General features: G+C 35.2%; 1 protein-coding gene across 18 annotated transcripts in view; it reads right to left on the bottom strand.

Moving 5' to 3' along the window:
* Positions 1-14,615, bottom strand: part of IQSEC1 (IQ motif and Sec7 domain ArfGEF 1) — a 359,237-nt gene that overhangs the window by 17,964 nt on the left and 326,658 nt on the right. For 16 of the 18 annotated variants that reach the window (XM_049826619.1, XM_049826620.1, XM_049826624.1 and 13 more), the window contains 6 exons: positions 10,424-10,546; positions 9,487-9,653; positions 6,681-6,820; positions 5,391-5,420; positions 2,939-3,064; positions 1,102-1,201 (listed from right to left, as the gene is read on the bottom strand). In XM_049826619.1, the coding sequence (XP_049682576.1) occupies positions 1,102-1,201; positions 2,939-3,064; positions 5,391-5,420; positions 6,681-6,820; positions 9,487-9,653; positions 10,424-10,546 (686 nt within the window). The remainder of the gene's footprint in view (positions 1-1,101; positions 1,202-2,938; positions 3,065-5,390; positions 5,421-6,680; positions 6,821-9,486; positions 9,654-10,423; positions 10,547-14,615) is intronic. The other 2 variants (XM_049826622.1, XM_049826623.1) reach the window with 1 other exon arrangement.

Raw genomic sequence — 14,615 nt, 5'->3', positions numbered from 1 at the left:
ATGTGAATAATAAAGTGTTTCTACTTAGCATGCTTATAAGATTTATTTTTTTTTTATCTAACTTGACATCAGAGGAATTATACATTCTTCTATTTTTAGTAGAATCCATGACAGAAGTATTCGGCCTTCCTCTCTAAAAATGAATTTTATATCACATAATGTGTGCACGAGAGAGAGAAGGAATGCATATGCATATAAATAATCTGTGGGCTACATTGCTGCTATAAGCTCCACAAAATCTTCCCTTCTGAAATCTCCAGATGCTTTGACTCAATAACAGCAACTTCTTTTGAGATGAGCATTGGAGCACATTCTCAAGGACAAGCGAAAAGTACGAGTCTTCCACAACAGAAAAGCACAGAAACTGCTTGATGTCACACTGAACTGTAACTAATTTATCATGCAGGTCAAGGTTTGGTTTACAAACCATGAAGTCGGGTCCAACAGACTGTCTCCCTATGTACCATACAAACAACTGTGCTCTGCTACATTGTTACTGATGCTGTCTCTGGGCTTAAAATCAGAACATTAGCAAACTATTTGCTTTTTGTTGGGTTTTTGTCTGCTAAGACTAAGCTTGACAAGCATTAAAGATAAAACAAATATTGGATTGATGCAGATTACGACTGACATAAACAAAAGGTGTCAGAAAATACAAACTAATCCAGACTCTCTGCTTTGTATTTATATTTGAATGAGTACATAACCTAGGCACAAAGTTAAGATATAAATCAGGAAAATAAACTAAATATTGCTTTGAATTACACATATCATTATAAGTAATTATTTATTATCATATATTCAGTTCCAGCTAACTGTACCATTGACTCAGCAACAGATATATTTGTTTCTTTACAAGTATTCACAAACAACACATTTGGCTAGATTTGGCTTCTGACTACACCGAAACAAATCTAACAGCAGTCTTGCTGTTTCTTAAGCTAACACCATCTTGCTTTAAACTTCAGGGGTAAGTTAAATTCAGAGCAATTTTATCCCTAAATTCAGAATCAAGCCCTGTCCATCCCTTTCACTCAAACAATTTTTAATTTATTTTTCTTATAAATAAAATGGTCATTTAAAAAGAGAGGAAAGACTTACACTGGTTCTCAAAAAGAAGAACTTGCATTCCATAGAGGGAAAACGACTGTCGAAAACTGTATGTAACTGAGTTCTTCTTCTTTTGAAAAATCTTGGTCACCTGAAAGTTATCAAATAAACAAAGTGAAATATCCCTTTAACCATACGTGTTTGTGGAAAATTATTGTTCTTAAGAATTAGCACATGAGACAATATTTCATGTCAAAGAAAGCTATAATCTGCCAGAAAATAGGAACTTGTAATTTTTTCCTTTTTTTTTTTTTTTTTTTTGTAATGCATCTGATGTGTTTAATCTACTACTACTGAAGAAACAATGCTAGCTTTGAAGCATTGGTATCTCTTAATCAGAAGGTTTAGTATTTTCTCCAGACGCAAAGCATTTGTGTTCTCTATTCTCCAGGGTGCTACTCCTTGAAAAAAAGAAAGAAAGAAAGAAAAAAACCCTGTATCCTTATTGTGCACTGTACAAGCTAGCAAAAATGTAAATATATTTAAGTTATCCTTTTAAAAAACCTTAGCTGCTACCACACTTTCCTTCACACTTTTTTCTTATAGACCTACTGCAGGCAGCACACACCTATGGACCTCTCCACACAAATTCAATCCTTAGCCCTTAATCTCACGTGCTGTGACCTTCCAAACCTCTTCACATCTGTGCACCTTTGAATACTGTCTTACACTACCTCATTCAATGATGCCCTGTTTTCCCCGATTTGTACAGCATCTACCTCAATAAAAGCTCTGAGTCTGTGGAAACCTTTACTTTTTGCTACAATAGAAATAACATACTACTACTTACCATCAATTCGGGGGTTCTCTGAAGTGTGAATGCGACCACTCTTCCTCCTTACAACCAAGAGGTGGTTTTTTTACTAGTTCTTTCTAATTTTAACTTTTGGCAATGGCTTTTTACTAGAACTGAGAAATTTGGTCTATATTACTCCCAACACAGTTTGATAAAACTACTGACATCTGAGTAAGTAATAAAAAATGACAGAAAACTTGCAACCTGAAGATGACAATGTGCCATCATTTTACACCCAAGCTCACATTTACAATGAGGAGGTTACACTCACAATCAAAAGGACTAATTTTTTTAATTTTATTTACTTCCTGGTTTTAAGGGCTGAAGGTATGTAAAAATTACACAGAATAAAGTTGTGCATCTGAAATGTGCCTTTTTCGTAACAAAACATGAAATACTTAGTTTAGTTCTTAGTTCCCAGGTAACAGCCAAATACATGCCAAATAGAGTACAACAAATTTTCCTATTTTTAAGGGTAAGTCAACCAAATATTTCCAAGCTATCACTAGTTTTGTATGTCTGTTTTTCAAAAGACTGGGTCAAGTTAAACACACACTAAAAAGTAAAGTCAACTGTAAAACGTCTTTCAACATATCCCATTCCTGTTTCAGTGAATAAACATATATGGTTCATAGAACGTCTGGGGAATACAAAGTAGCATGCAATTTTGGTTTTCCACAAGTAACTTAAATTCATTATTCATGGAATAAAGAATGTCTCCGTTTACCCATTAGGGAAATGGGTAAACTGGAGGTAATTTTTGTTCTTTATAGTAAAAGCTATTGCATCAAAGTACTTTCTTACAATAGAGTGTAGTAATCAATAAAAGGCTTCAGCTTAAAAGCAAATTATATATAATGAAGAAAATTAAGAAAATTTAAATCTTAATCATCCCAAGATCGTTGGAGTACAGAGTAACAGGTAATAGATATTTATTTTTAGGAATGCTCATGCACTTAATTGCCACCGATTTCATGGAGATAGGCATTTCTGAAAACCTCACTAAAAGTCTATCCACCTGAAAATACATACCACAAGAAGATCATTAAATAAAAATATTTCTCGCTGGTGCAATCCAAGCTTCTGAGGTTTATTTGGATCTGGCACTTCAAACAGCCTACAGTAGCAAACAAGCCGCCGGTGGGGTAGAGAGAGGACCTATGATAACACAAAAGTTCATGGTTAATATCGCAATATTTAGCCAAGAAAGAGCATCTTTCATACCCAGAATCTTTTTTTGAATATTTCAAATATTTTTACCTCTAAGACCATTAGACTTTTTCATCAAAGGACCAACAACAGAAAAATAAAGATTTATATGCCACAAACTTGCATGACATTCAAACTTCATCAAAGCTCTTCTATAAAATATTCTCTAACAGCTTGCATTCCTGTATACGGATGCCAATGAAAGTCTTACTGAGGATAGAGTTTTACTTTGTGAAACAATAAAACCTTGAAAGAACTTAAGATTAAGCAAGTGGGAGGTCAAAGCAAAGGATGTTTGCTTTCCTGAGCATTTTTACATATCTTTATTAGAAGAAAGGATGCAAAACAACTTTAGCCTTTGTGAGATGAATAAACTGATGTTGTAGATTACTTTTTGTCAGCCACTGAGTTAATTCAATTTGCTCATTCCCCAATACCAAGGAAATGGTGACATCAGGAAAAAGTAAATGCATTTTCAGTCTGGCTTATTTTCTCATGCTGGCAAGAAAGCCAAGAATAATTTTCCATTTTCTTATTTGAAATGTCTGCTGAAGCTATCTCCAAAGCTGCTGTTTTCAACCTAGTGAGACTTAATTTCTTTCAAATGCAAATTATGATATCTTGTCAACAATACTAAAAGAAATCCTTTAAACTTTTAAAATTTGAAGTAGAGAATATTCTTTGGTAACTAGACATATATTTCATTTATATATTATATTTCTTTATAATTCCTGATTCTGCATGGGAATTACAAGATTTACTAGGCAAAAAGAAACAGTCAAAGACTGTTAATGCTTCTTCTTCCTCTGTGTGAGCAGGGGAAAAAGAAAAAAAAAAGGGGGAAAAAGAGTTTAGGATTCACTATCTGTCCTTGTTCCTGGTTGATTATCAACTCATTTGGTGAGACTTCAGATTTTCCCCCAAATCCAATGATAACTATACTAATAACAGATAAAATGCTACTACCACTTAATTTATCTATGGCATTAGCTTAATTACAGTCCCTGAACTTGCAAGGAGAAGGTATTTAAGAAAAAATCCGACATGTTCTAAAGGAGCCAGTGTGGTGAAGAATGCTGGAAAAATCAACGGTTTCTAATTTCAGTCTATTCTGGTAACTGAACAGCTTACATGGGTTTTCATTGAAAAGTGGCCGGAATAAAAGTTGCATGTTCTCATTCTCTCCTACCTCCAGACTTAGTTTCCCCAGCACATGGCAGTTCGAGATTTACTACAGCGAGATAACAAAATCCAAGAGTAGTCACTGAGCCTATGAATTTGCAAACAACTACAGTGAGCTCCAGTACTGAAATTTAACCATAGACAGTGCTTTCACTCATAACAATAGATGATCTGGTAAGATTCCATTCCACCATATTTTATAAAGGGCACATCTTTCTGTTTGTTTTTACAGTCCAGTGGTACTGCTAGACTTGCATCCATGAAACAATGACAGGTACTTCACCTGGGAATATGAAGCTAGCTTTGCATGATTTTAATTGTTTACACAGAGAAAGCAAGAAATAGAAGACTGAAAAAACAAATGAAAGTTTTAAGTTCCTTCTCTGGACTGTCCTGAATGAAGATGCTAATGCACAGTGCAGTTATAACTGAGAGAAAAAAAATAATCATTAGGATCAAATTTGTGTAAGATAATCAGACTTCAGAGCACTATGTGCACTCCTCTGTGATGAGGTGGTTTCTTTGTTCAAAACTACTAGCAGTAATATTATCATGAAATTAAATTAAGTGGAACACTTCATTAGAAGAATAGTTTTAAGATTATCATTGAATATGCCTATAACTTAAATCTGGAATCAGTATTTTCCATGTTTATCTACCTTTCAGAATAGAACTGTTAAATTAACTGGCAGTATCTTTCCAAAGTATCATTCAATACTGAAATGGACCAGAAACAATAAACACACCAGGGTCCAGGTGGAAAGGTGAGGTGCAACAGTAATTTTACTTATTTGTTTATTCTTTACTGGCTAATTTCTACAGTGATAATAGCATTATGAAATGCATAAGAAGTGTACCAAAAAGGGCTAGAAAACTCTTGGCAATAAATTAAGCAATCTCTGAGAAATATATTTTTAAGAAAAGTCTTTATACTTTGGAGAGTTATTTGCTACTACAATAGGAAAATTTTGCTTGAAAGAAGCCCAATTTTTTAAAAAGTTAAAATGTAATAGAATGCATTATTGCCAGTTTAAGAAAACGCTGCCAGTTAAAACGACTATAAATTTTGAAGGAGTATGAGAGAAATACCTACACAACCAAGTCCATGATGCAGAGATCCAATCTACAGTAGAAAGACATATACAAGTTCATTAAACTTCAGAGAAACACAGTACTGTATCATAGCAAGTAAATACGTCACGGTCTTACTATGACTAAATGCCTATAAAGTAAAAACAAATATTTCTATCAATAAAGACTGTTGGCTGTTTCCTCAATTTTCTTTCACACAGTTAAAAAGTCTCTCAACAGAAGAATCCTTGAACCTAGGACTCCACTGAGGGCATTGTTTTCTTAATCCCATTTAATTTTCAAGGTCAGGATTAGTTTTAGGATTTGAATTGCCACATGCTTGAATAAAAAAAGAACCATGAAAAAAACAGTCTCCCACAGAAGCCTATATATAAACCTAAATCCCCAAACAGTTACAGAAAATAAGTTTCATACAAAAGCACAAGTGACTGTCAAATTCTGACTTTAGAATATTTACTTCCCTTCTCCACAAAAATATGGAAAGCTTTTATTAAGGAAATTTTGCTTTCTCTCTCCTCTGCTTCTTCCAAGAGATCTCCTCAATATTTCCTTACTGGGAAACAGAAGTAAATTCAATTTTTATTTTTTTTTTCGGTGGTCCCTCATTCCCTTCTCCCCCTCCCCACATTGAGGCTTGTCTGAGAAAAGATTACAATTCAAAGCTTTTTAAAAGCTCTTTAATTGAAGATTAATTTACATAGCAAAGTACCTCAGGATTTTTCCAACAACAAAGCAAGAGGTATCTTTGGATGCTCAAACCCAGGATTAGAATTCCTGGGACCTGATTTCCAGATAAATTCTGAGACAAAATGACACAGTTTCCCCTTACAAATACAGTTCATAGAGGTAGCTGCAAAGCTGAGAAAGATGCTGATGTGAACAGTTCTCTATTACTCTTGTAAATTATGGAGTCATAACTGATAGCATAGATGTTGAAATATAATTCTCTACACCATCACTTCAACATAACATTTCAATTCTCTTGAAACAAACACGAGAACTGCCTAAACTGCAGATATTTCAGAATTGTAAAGCTTCATATAGAGAAAAGAGTTTAAGACTCATAACATCATCACTCATGAATACCAGACTGCAACAATAAAATTCACCTGCACTATGAATACTCCAAAATTAAAACCAACCTTATAGCAAATTATTATTTTGACAATTTCTGCCTTTTGCCATTTATTGACCAATTTAGACTTCTAAGCAATACACTTCTGTATTGTTCTATACTGTACATTGCCCTACATCTCCTTAATAACTGACAAGCAGTGCAAAATGAACTTACCGGTTTCTTTCCTACTATGAGTTTTTCAACCTTCTGGACTTGTGATACATGATCCTCATTCGTCTTAAGTTCCCGTTTGCGGATTCTCTCATAAATCCCAATCAGCATTTCTCGTGGGATATCCTCACCATCATCCACACCTGCAAAAGCCAACAGTTTCTATAATTAGTCTGGCTCTGAATGATCTAACAAACACTGTTACTTCTTAGCAATGTACACTTCTCAGCAAGGAGAGGATAAAAACATGGGCAATCTTTGTTTCCTCTGCTAACTAAAGACAACGTTGCCAAAGACTTCTGATGTACTTGTTTATGCTGTTTTGTTTTATAGCCGCCAGAACTCTGTCAGCTAACATCTCCTATGCTGTCCTTGAGCCTACCTTACCAAAGCAGCAGAAGTTATGTTACTCATTACTGAAGCACTGATTTTTGTCCAAAAGCTTGCTGCTCCCAATATGCCAAGACGTTGATGTACATGACATGGGTTTTTTTTTGTTTTAAAACTCTAATCTAAAAAAAAAAGCCATAAAAAGGCTAATTGCCTATGTAAAGTCTTTTTTTCTTGTAAGTTTCCTCTGTTTTGTATCAAAGTTCCTCTGTTTTGTATCAGAGTTAACCCTTTAGACACTAAAATCTCTGTATGAATTCCTCCTAGGACTATACCACTGGGAGGAATCACAATAACCATTCCATTTTGCTTCTGTCCCAGTATTACTCAAGACTCTGTTCATAAAAGAATTTCCTACCCAAGAACCTTATGAACACCCAGTAAAATTAATTTAACCAATATTTCCTGTACAATTTCAAAAACAATTAATTTACTCTGGAAAAACAGATCAATAAAATAGCCTAGTTAGGGTATTATTGTTTAGCACTGCGTGATTATCATTGGCACATCAGTATTCTAACAAATGCCAGTGCCTTTAATGCTTGATCCTGACTTTTTAATAGCAGTGGAAAGAGTCTAATTTCAATAAGTGACTTAAAGCTGGATTTCCTGGGGAGAGGGAGATACATGTCTATTTTAAAGTAATAAACTCTTATCTCCCATTCAGAAGCCAAAATAGAATATTTTGTCACCCAGCGGAACAACTGCTCACATAAAAAATTCTGTGATACGGTTTCTTTGCAACTAGAAGCAACCATAACAGCCTCTGCTCTGTTCCACACCAGCAACTCTTCCACAGACGACCCTTTGCAATCCAGTTATTTAAAGTTATAGGCAAGGTAGCCTGTTATAAAAATGCATACAATAATAAGAAAATGCTGGCATTCAGGCTGGAGCTCATAGAGAATGTACTGTATTTAATACAACAAATGTAACTGTAGTATTATGCTAAGAGATGAATATCAGGCCTTTTTTAATCTTTGTGGATTTTATGATATAATCTCCACACTAACTTAAATTTTGCTAAGCTAAAAATCTGCTAAGCATAGATCATTCATTGCTGTCTTATATAACTCTAAGGGCATAAAATCACTAAACAGGACTTTCATTTTCAAGATCTGAAATTCCAGAACACCGCAAGTCTTTTGTTTTTACCAGTTATAAAATGAAAGTACCACATGCACACATGAACACAGACTGCCATGCATCTGAGATGCACCACTATATTTTTATATATTAAGCAACTTGATTCTGTCTCTCTGACATTCAGCCCACTTTTAGATAGCACTGAGAAAATGGCTATTAAACAATACATCAGCACTTGCTGGTGCCTGCAGTTGCGGGCCTATTCTGCTACCATGCTGCTACATATATTGTTGCCAAGAGAGACTGTGCACTAAGTTGTGCTTATTCTGTGCTTGAAAGCAGGGGGAGGAGGAGGAGAGGGTTGCAATGATGGAGCAGGCAATTTTCCTGGCCTTTGCACAAACACATAGTAATGGAACTATAGTGAAAGCTGCTTTTTTCCCCTATGGCCACAAACTATTGTAAAGGAAAAAAAAAAGGGATGGGGACTTCAGCCTCATTTTATTTCTCTAATATCCAAGTGCTCTTCTGTGTTAAAAGGTAAATGCTGTCTGACGCATTCTTCCTTGAGTGCCCAAGAACAACAGGAGATTATCATCATCTCATGCACGATCTTCCTCCTCAGCTCTACAGTGACTACTGCCTGTTAGGTAGAGCTGAGCACTGGCTGAGCTGATACTTCATAAAACCCTATTCTTTTTCACCAGAAAGAACCAGGACAGAAAGATCGGAGATACAGATTTGAAAAAATATCTGTGTTCTTTTGGCAATCTAATTGCAAGCTTAGGTGGGCCATAGCCTGTCAAATAGTAGACAAGGCACTTCAGGACATGGTTTAGCAGGCATGGTTGACAGTTGGACTCGATCTTAAAAGTCTTTTCCAACCTAACCTATTTTATGATCGGAAATTATACCAATAAAGAAATCAAAATGAAATTTCTGTGCTATTTACCATGTACCTTTCCTGAAGGTTTTGGAGTTAGGTTCTTTTTCCCCACTGAGAATTTAGATCTTTAGTTTATTTCCAAAAGTTGTCATCATGGTACAGTGATTTCTGTTCCTTAATAGATATACATATATGGAAATAAAAGGACCTGACAATACATCCACTCAAGAAAGACAAGATAAAAATGACAAAATACTATACACTTAATTCTGTTTTCACTATTCCACAAATAACTAACGCCTGTAAAAATGACTGCAGTTTTAAGTCAGGTGAAATCAGAATCAAGTGCTCTCTATTTTGTCTTTTTCCCAGAAGATACATGGTGTCCCTCCAATGACAGTTACAGTGAAAAGCTTTCATGACCTTCATTCATTAGAGTTTGCTTACCCCTTAGATTCTTGACAAAATCTTCTAGCTTCATTTTGCGTTCTGGTTTGACATTTGGGCTGTACATATCTGTGTTTAACAGTATGATGGCAAAAGCTAGAATGAAGATGGTATCAGGATTTCTAAATTGTCTCACAACACCTGGATTGCAGATACAGTATCGTTGGCTGTAAAAAAAGCAAAGAGGGGAAGATGTCAGAGCTATGAATAACTATTCTAATTCCACCAAATAAACCAACTGCTACATTCCAGAGGCTAAGCAAGCTATTATTATTCACGTTCCAGACATATATTTAGCTTTCCGTCCACATATTTTCATAAGCCAGTACCAGAATGTGGAAAGCTTTTGTTTTCTACTACCACTGTAACTTCACTTAGGACAGATTCTGAGCTACAATAACTTCAGGATTATTTTTTTTTTTCAGTGAGTAATACCCATTGACACCAGGTAAGAGTACAACATTGATTTTAGCTTACTGCCACATGATGATTTACATCTCATCCTGCCCTGGATAAAGTATGCTTGTGTTAGTAAGTTAATGCTCTTTATTCCACTATTGTTGAAATGCTTAATGAAAGTTTGAGAGCATATATACTCTAAAATGTAAATGGTCCTTTAATTCCACTCGTATAAATTATTATATCCAAATACACTGTTAGAGACATTCAAAAATCCTTGAATATGTTTTCAGTTGATGCCACAAAGAAATTTTAATTGAGAAACCCTGCTGCATTAATACAAATGACATACATGAACAGCAGCGGCAAATAAAACTTCCTTTTTCATACTTAACAAAACCACCACAAACAACATGCTGTATTTGAAACTATAAGTAGCTCGCAAAGACACTGCAAATAGGCAGGGAAGTAACCTAGATGTACTCAACTTCCCCAGTTCTCCAGTTTGACCATTAGACAATTGATTTCAGCATCATACCTAAAAGCTTCAATGAGCCGTTCTACTTTCTGGGCTTCTCCTTGAACACGGATATGAGCCTGAAATTTCCTGAGCGCTTCATCCAGTTCCATTGTTGAGAAGTCCATCTCATCCACAACACAGCTAGGATAAAAACATATTGCCATTGTGTCTTTTAATTTCTAACAACAAGGAACCAAAGGCAAGATTTCAAGACCAAAAAAACCTTTCAACTTTCCATCTCTTGTAGAAATTCATGGAGTTTTTTAAAATATTCAGCAGCAATTGCAATAATTGTAGGTAAGCTGTGAAGGAAGGATTGCAAATAATGGATCAATGAGAATGTGTACCTGTAAGCAGCACACCCACCCCCCCCCCCTTTTTTTTTTTTTTTTTTTTTTTAAGAGAAGAGCTGCTGGAATGACAAATGTCTGACTAATGTAAGTGACATGTTATTGCCAAGAATAATTATTGGTTTTGTGCTTCCAGGCCAATCAATTATTACTATGCTTATAATAATAACAAATAGTTTATAGTGCTCAAAATATCATATCTCAAACAGCCTGCAGCAAGTACAATAATCTGTACCAAATGGCTCTGTATCTAGGAATGTTCTTACATACGGAGAAAAAAAAATATCTTGTTTGGATACTCTCTTACTATTACTGTAATTCTCATCTCCCCATCATTTGCCATGTCTTTCATTTAACATTTATGAAGAAATAATTACTTTCTTGCTCTGAAAATACAGTGCTGACAAAAAATAAAAAGGAAACCAGTTTTAACATAATCAACGATGTGAACTATGTCATTCTAACACTTTCTTTAAAGACTAGTTTAAAATCAGAAGCTTATAAATTTCCTTTCTTTAAACTTAGCTTTTAGTTTTTAAATAACCAGACATGAATCACTGCAAGTAACAGCACTGTAATGCAGAAACCACAGAAAGCACAATCCACTTTTAAAAGCCTTTTCTTAAATGTATAGTTATAAAATGATAAATTAGAGTAGCTCAGATTTTTCTTCTAGTAACATTGTAGCTAACATAGATTAATACCAAAGCAATTTATTCACTTTGCCTTGAATATTATTCCCTTTATGCAGAACTGCAAGGAAACAAACACAACAGGCTTGGCATTTCTCACACCCTTTCCAATCCACACCTAAAAACCTACTATCAGTTCTGCAGTAATGTTCACAGTCTTCCCACCTATTCTAAGTTCTGTAACACTTTCAAAAGCTCTTTTCTCCTTCAAAGGTGTAAAGCACATGTGCAGACAAGCTGGAAAAATGAAGTAATTAGAGCAATTAAGACCCTCCAGAAACATGCTGGCCAACAACATAATGGGGAGGGGTCTTAAATAATCTTTTATATGAACTATGGAGATAGAGCAGATATACCACCATGGTCCATGTTCTTAACTGGAACCACTACTTTTCTGCAAATATTTAGTAAACAAAACTTTTCTAGTGGTTACATAATGGCAAAAAAAGGAGCAAGTTATTTTAGCTAGGTCACTATAGTAAATGAAAACATGAAAGTAAGATCAGACACACCTGTTCTGTTTTTGTTAACAATAGTTAACAAAATGATAAACCTTGATAATAATACCATGATCATAATGCTAAAGAGAACATGATTAAATAGATTTTAGTCACTGCAGAAGAACTTGAGTACATATGTACACTGGGGGAATAAGCTTGTGCTGAATGACCACATCTTCACTATTACAGTTACATGTCCCAGGCACGTAAAAGCAAGAAGCAGCTAGGCTTCACCACTTCTAGGTGGGCAGATAATTGAAACTTCTTCCTGGGAACTATCCCCTGCTTACAACCTCTCTACAAAATTTAGGCAATAAGAGTGGAACATACCATTTGCTGGGTCGGTGCAGCTACAATTGCCTTGGTTCTCTACTGTCCCACTTGCTTGTACTCTTGCACATAACTGCATAGTGTAATGAACTGAAATGATGGAGTCCCGTACAGAGCAACAGAATGTCATGCTTTCCCTCTCACTTTTAACAGGGTTCTTTATGATGGTTTTATTTTATTCTTTGAGTCACTGGACTTTTGTTTTCTAATGCAAAGTCAAGAGACAGTAAAAGGTCAGATCCTCAGCTACACCTCTATTACATCAAGCACTCCTTGGTCAGGCTTGCTGCAGAACAGCAGTGTTTCAGGAAGCTTGTCTGATGTGCCTCCTGTTGGCCAGGGCAACATCAGTGCCAGCTGTGCCAGCCCCATGCCACCCAAACAATGCCTTTACACTTGAGATACCACCAGGTAGCAACTACACTAGGCCCAGAATGCAGCTCGTCATCCAAAATTTAGGCTACTCTCTTGAATATTTTCTAAGCTCCAGTGAAAAGAAGTTTTCAAACCGTTAAAACACCCTAGTCTACAGGATCTGGGAAACTTGACCACAAATCAAAGGAAGTCACTTGAAATTAAATTGTGTAACAGAAAAAGGATCATCTGTTAAAATACCTTTTCTATGTAACAACCCGGGGTTATTTTCAGTTCGACAAAATCTACCTCCAATCTGTAAATGTGATATTTAAGATGAAATGCTATTCTATTTTATCTTTTTAAGAAAAAATACCTTGTTCCTATTTGCAGGCAAGGTTCAGAACACTATCAAGAGAATTGCACCGCTTACAGGGTGTTACTTGCCCCAAAGCATAGCTGAAATAGCTTATTTAAGAATAGATTAACTTCAATAAAAGTATTGTTGTGGGCTTGTAGGTAGGTGATTGTGACCCTACTCTTAAGAATTCACCTCATCACATCTGACTGAGCAGAGACACAATTTTATTTATACATATTCTGCTAGTCTGTTTGAGATGGTGAGGGCAAATGATTTGTTCAAGATCACTAAATGCATCATCTAAGATTATAAATCATCTCGTCCTCACCTGTACTGTTTTCTTTTAAAAAATCTGAAATTACATGCTCTTTGAGAAGTCTTTGCCCTAGTCTGACTCATAATTGCAAAACTCAGACGATCATTACAAGTAACTGATAATGACTCATGCTGAATAGGGATTGCATCAAAATCAAGCCATATTCTATTACTCTGCATTTTAAGGCAGGCTGCATGCTTTGGTACAGAGGCTCTTCTATTCCTTTCTGCTGGGTTTTGTACAGGAATAGGAGAGACAAGAAAGAAAGGGAAGACCTCTAAAAAAAGGTCTATGGCATACGTACATATGTACACATGCCATTAGCTGTATTAATACAGTGTTCGAGCTTGTAATTTGAGATACATAAGTTCTGACAGCATAATAGTAAGATCAGGATGACTGTAGAGAACGTGACCAACATCTTTGCAGTATGAAGGCAGTGAGAGCAGTCTATAAGAAATATGCAAAGAAAATATAAGATATTGGCAGACCATTTGTATCATGATACCGCAACCTTAAGTTTTTTGCAATGTATCAATATTATGGTATCAATATGGAGTATCAACATGCAGTCCTGAAGAAAGATTGCATCTACAGAGCAATGCAAATTTCAGCACAGCTTTTGTTATACTCTGGTTAAAACCTGTGGTCAGAATTTTTCCTAGTCTTCCTTAATGGGCAAGATGTGGGGGGTTTTTACTTTCATTCTCAGCAGCTTGTTAAACACCTAACTGAATTTTTTATACAATTCCTTGAACAAAATTGAACTAAGATGTATTCATGTTTATAGGTGAGTATATCAGACACACACACACAAAAAAGTCCCAAAAGAATACATGTTTTAAATGAACACCCTCTTAATATAAAGCAACTTCTTTTTTGGTCTACACTGTATATTAGGTTTAGAAATTTATGACCAAGCTGCTAAAGTCTAGCTTTCTGCTTTGGATTTCTTTAGGTTTTAGAAGAGTTTTTGTTCATCTAATCTTTTGGAAAAGAACAGTTTGTATAGATCTTGTCAGGATAGGCCTGTACATGCTGAAATCCCTGTTTATCTAACATCTGAGCTATTTGGCTGTAAAAATTATTTTCATGTTCTGTTACTGATGAAGCCTTATGTTGCATATAATATTATTTTGTTTCATTCAGTAAATTATTAGAGAGCCTGAGGAAGGAAAAAGACTTCAAAATAACATACTCCAACGCCAATGAAATTAAAACATAAATTTAAGTAAATGTACATGACTACAGGGAATATAAATCCTTGTAAGTATCTTGCTGGATCAATAACAAAAACTGTAACTTAG

Source organism: Accipiter gentilis, chromosome 23, assembly GCF_929443795.1.
Source record: "Accipiter gentilis chromosome 23, bAccGen1.1, whole genome shotgun sequence".
Classification (NCBI taxonomy): Eukaryota; Metazoa; Chordata; class Aves; order Accipitriformes; family Accipitridae; genus Astur; species Astur gentilis.
This window is presented reverse-complemented; position numbering and strand designations above follow the sequence as displayed.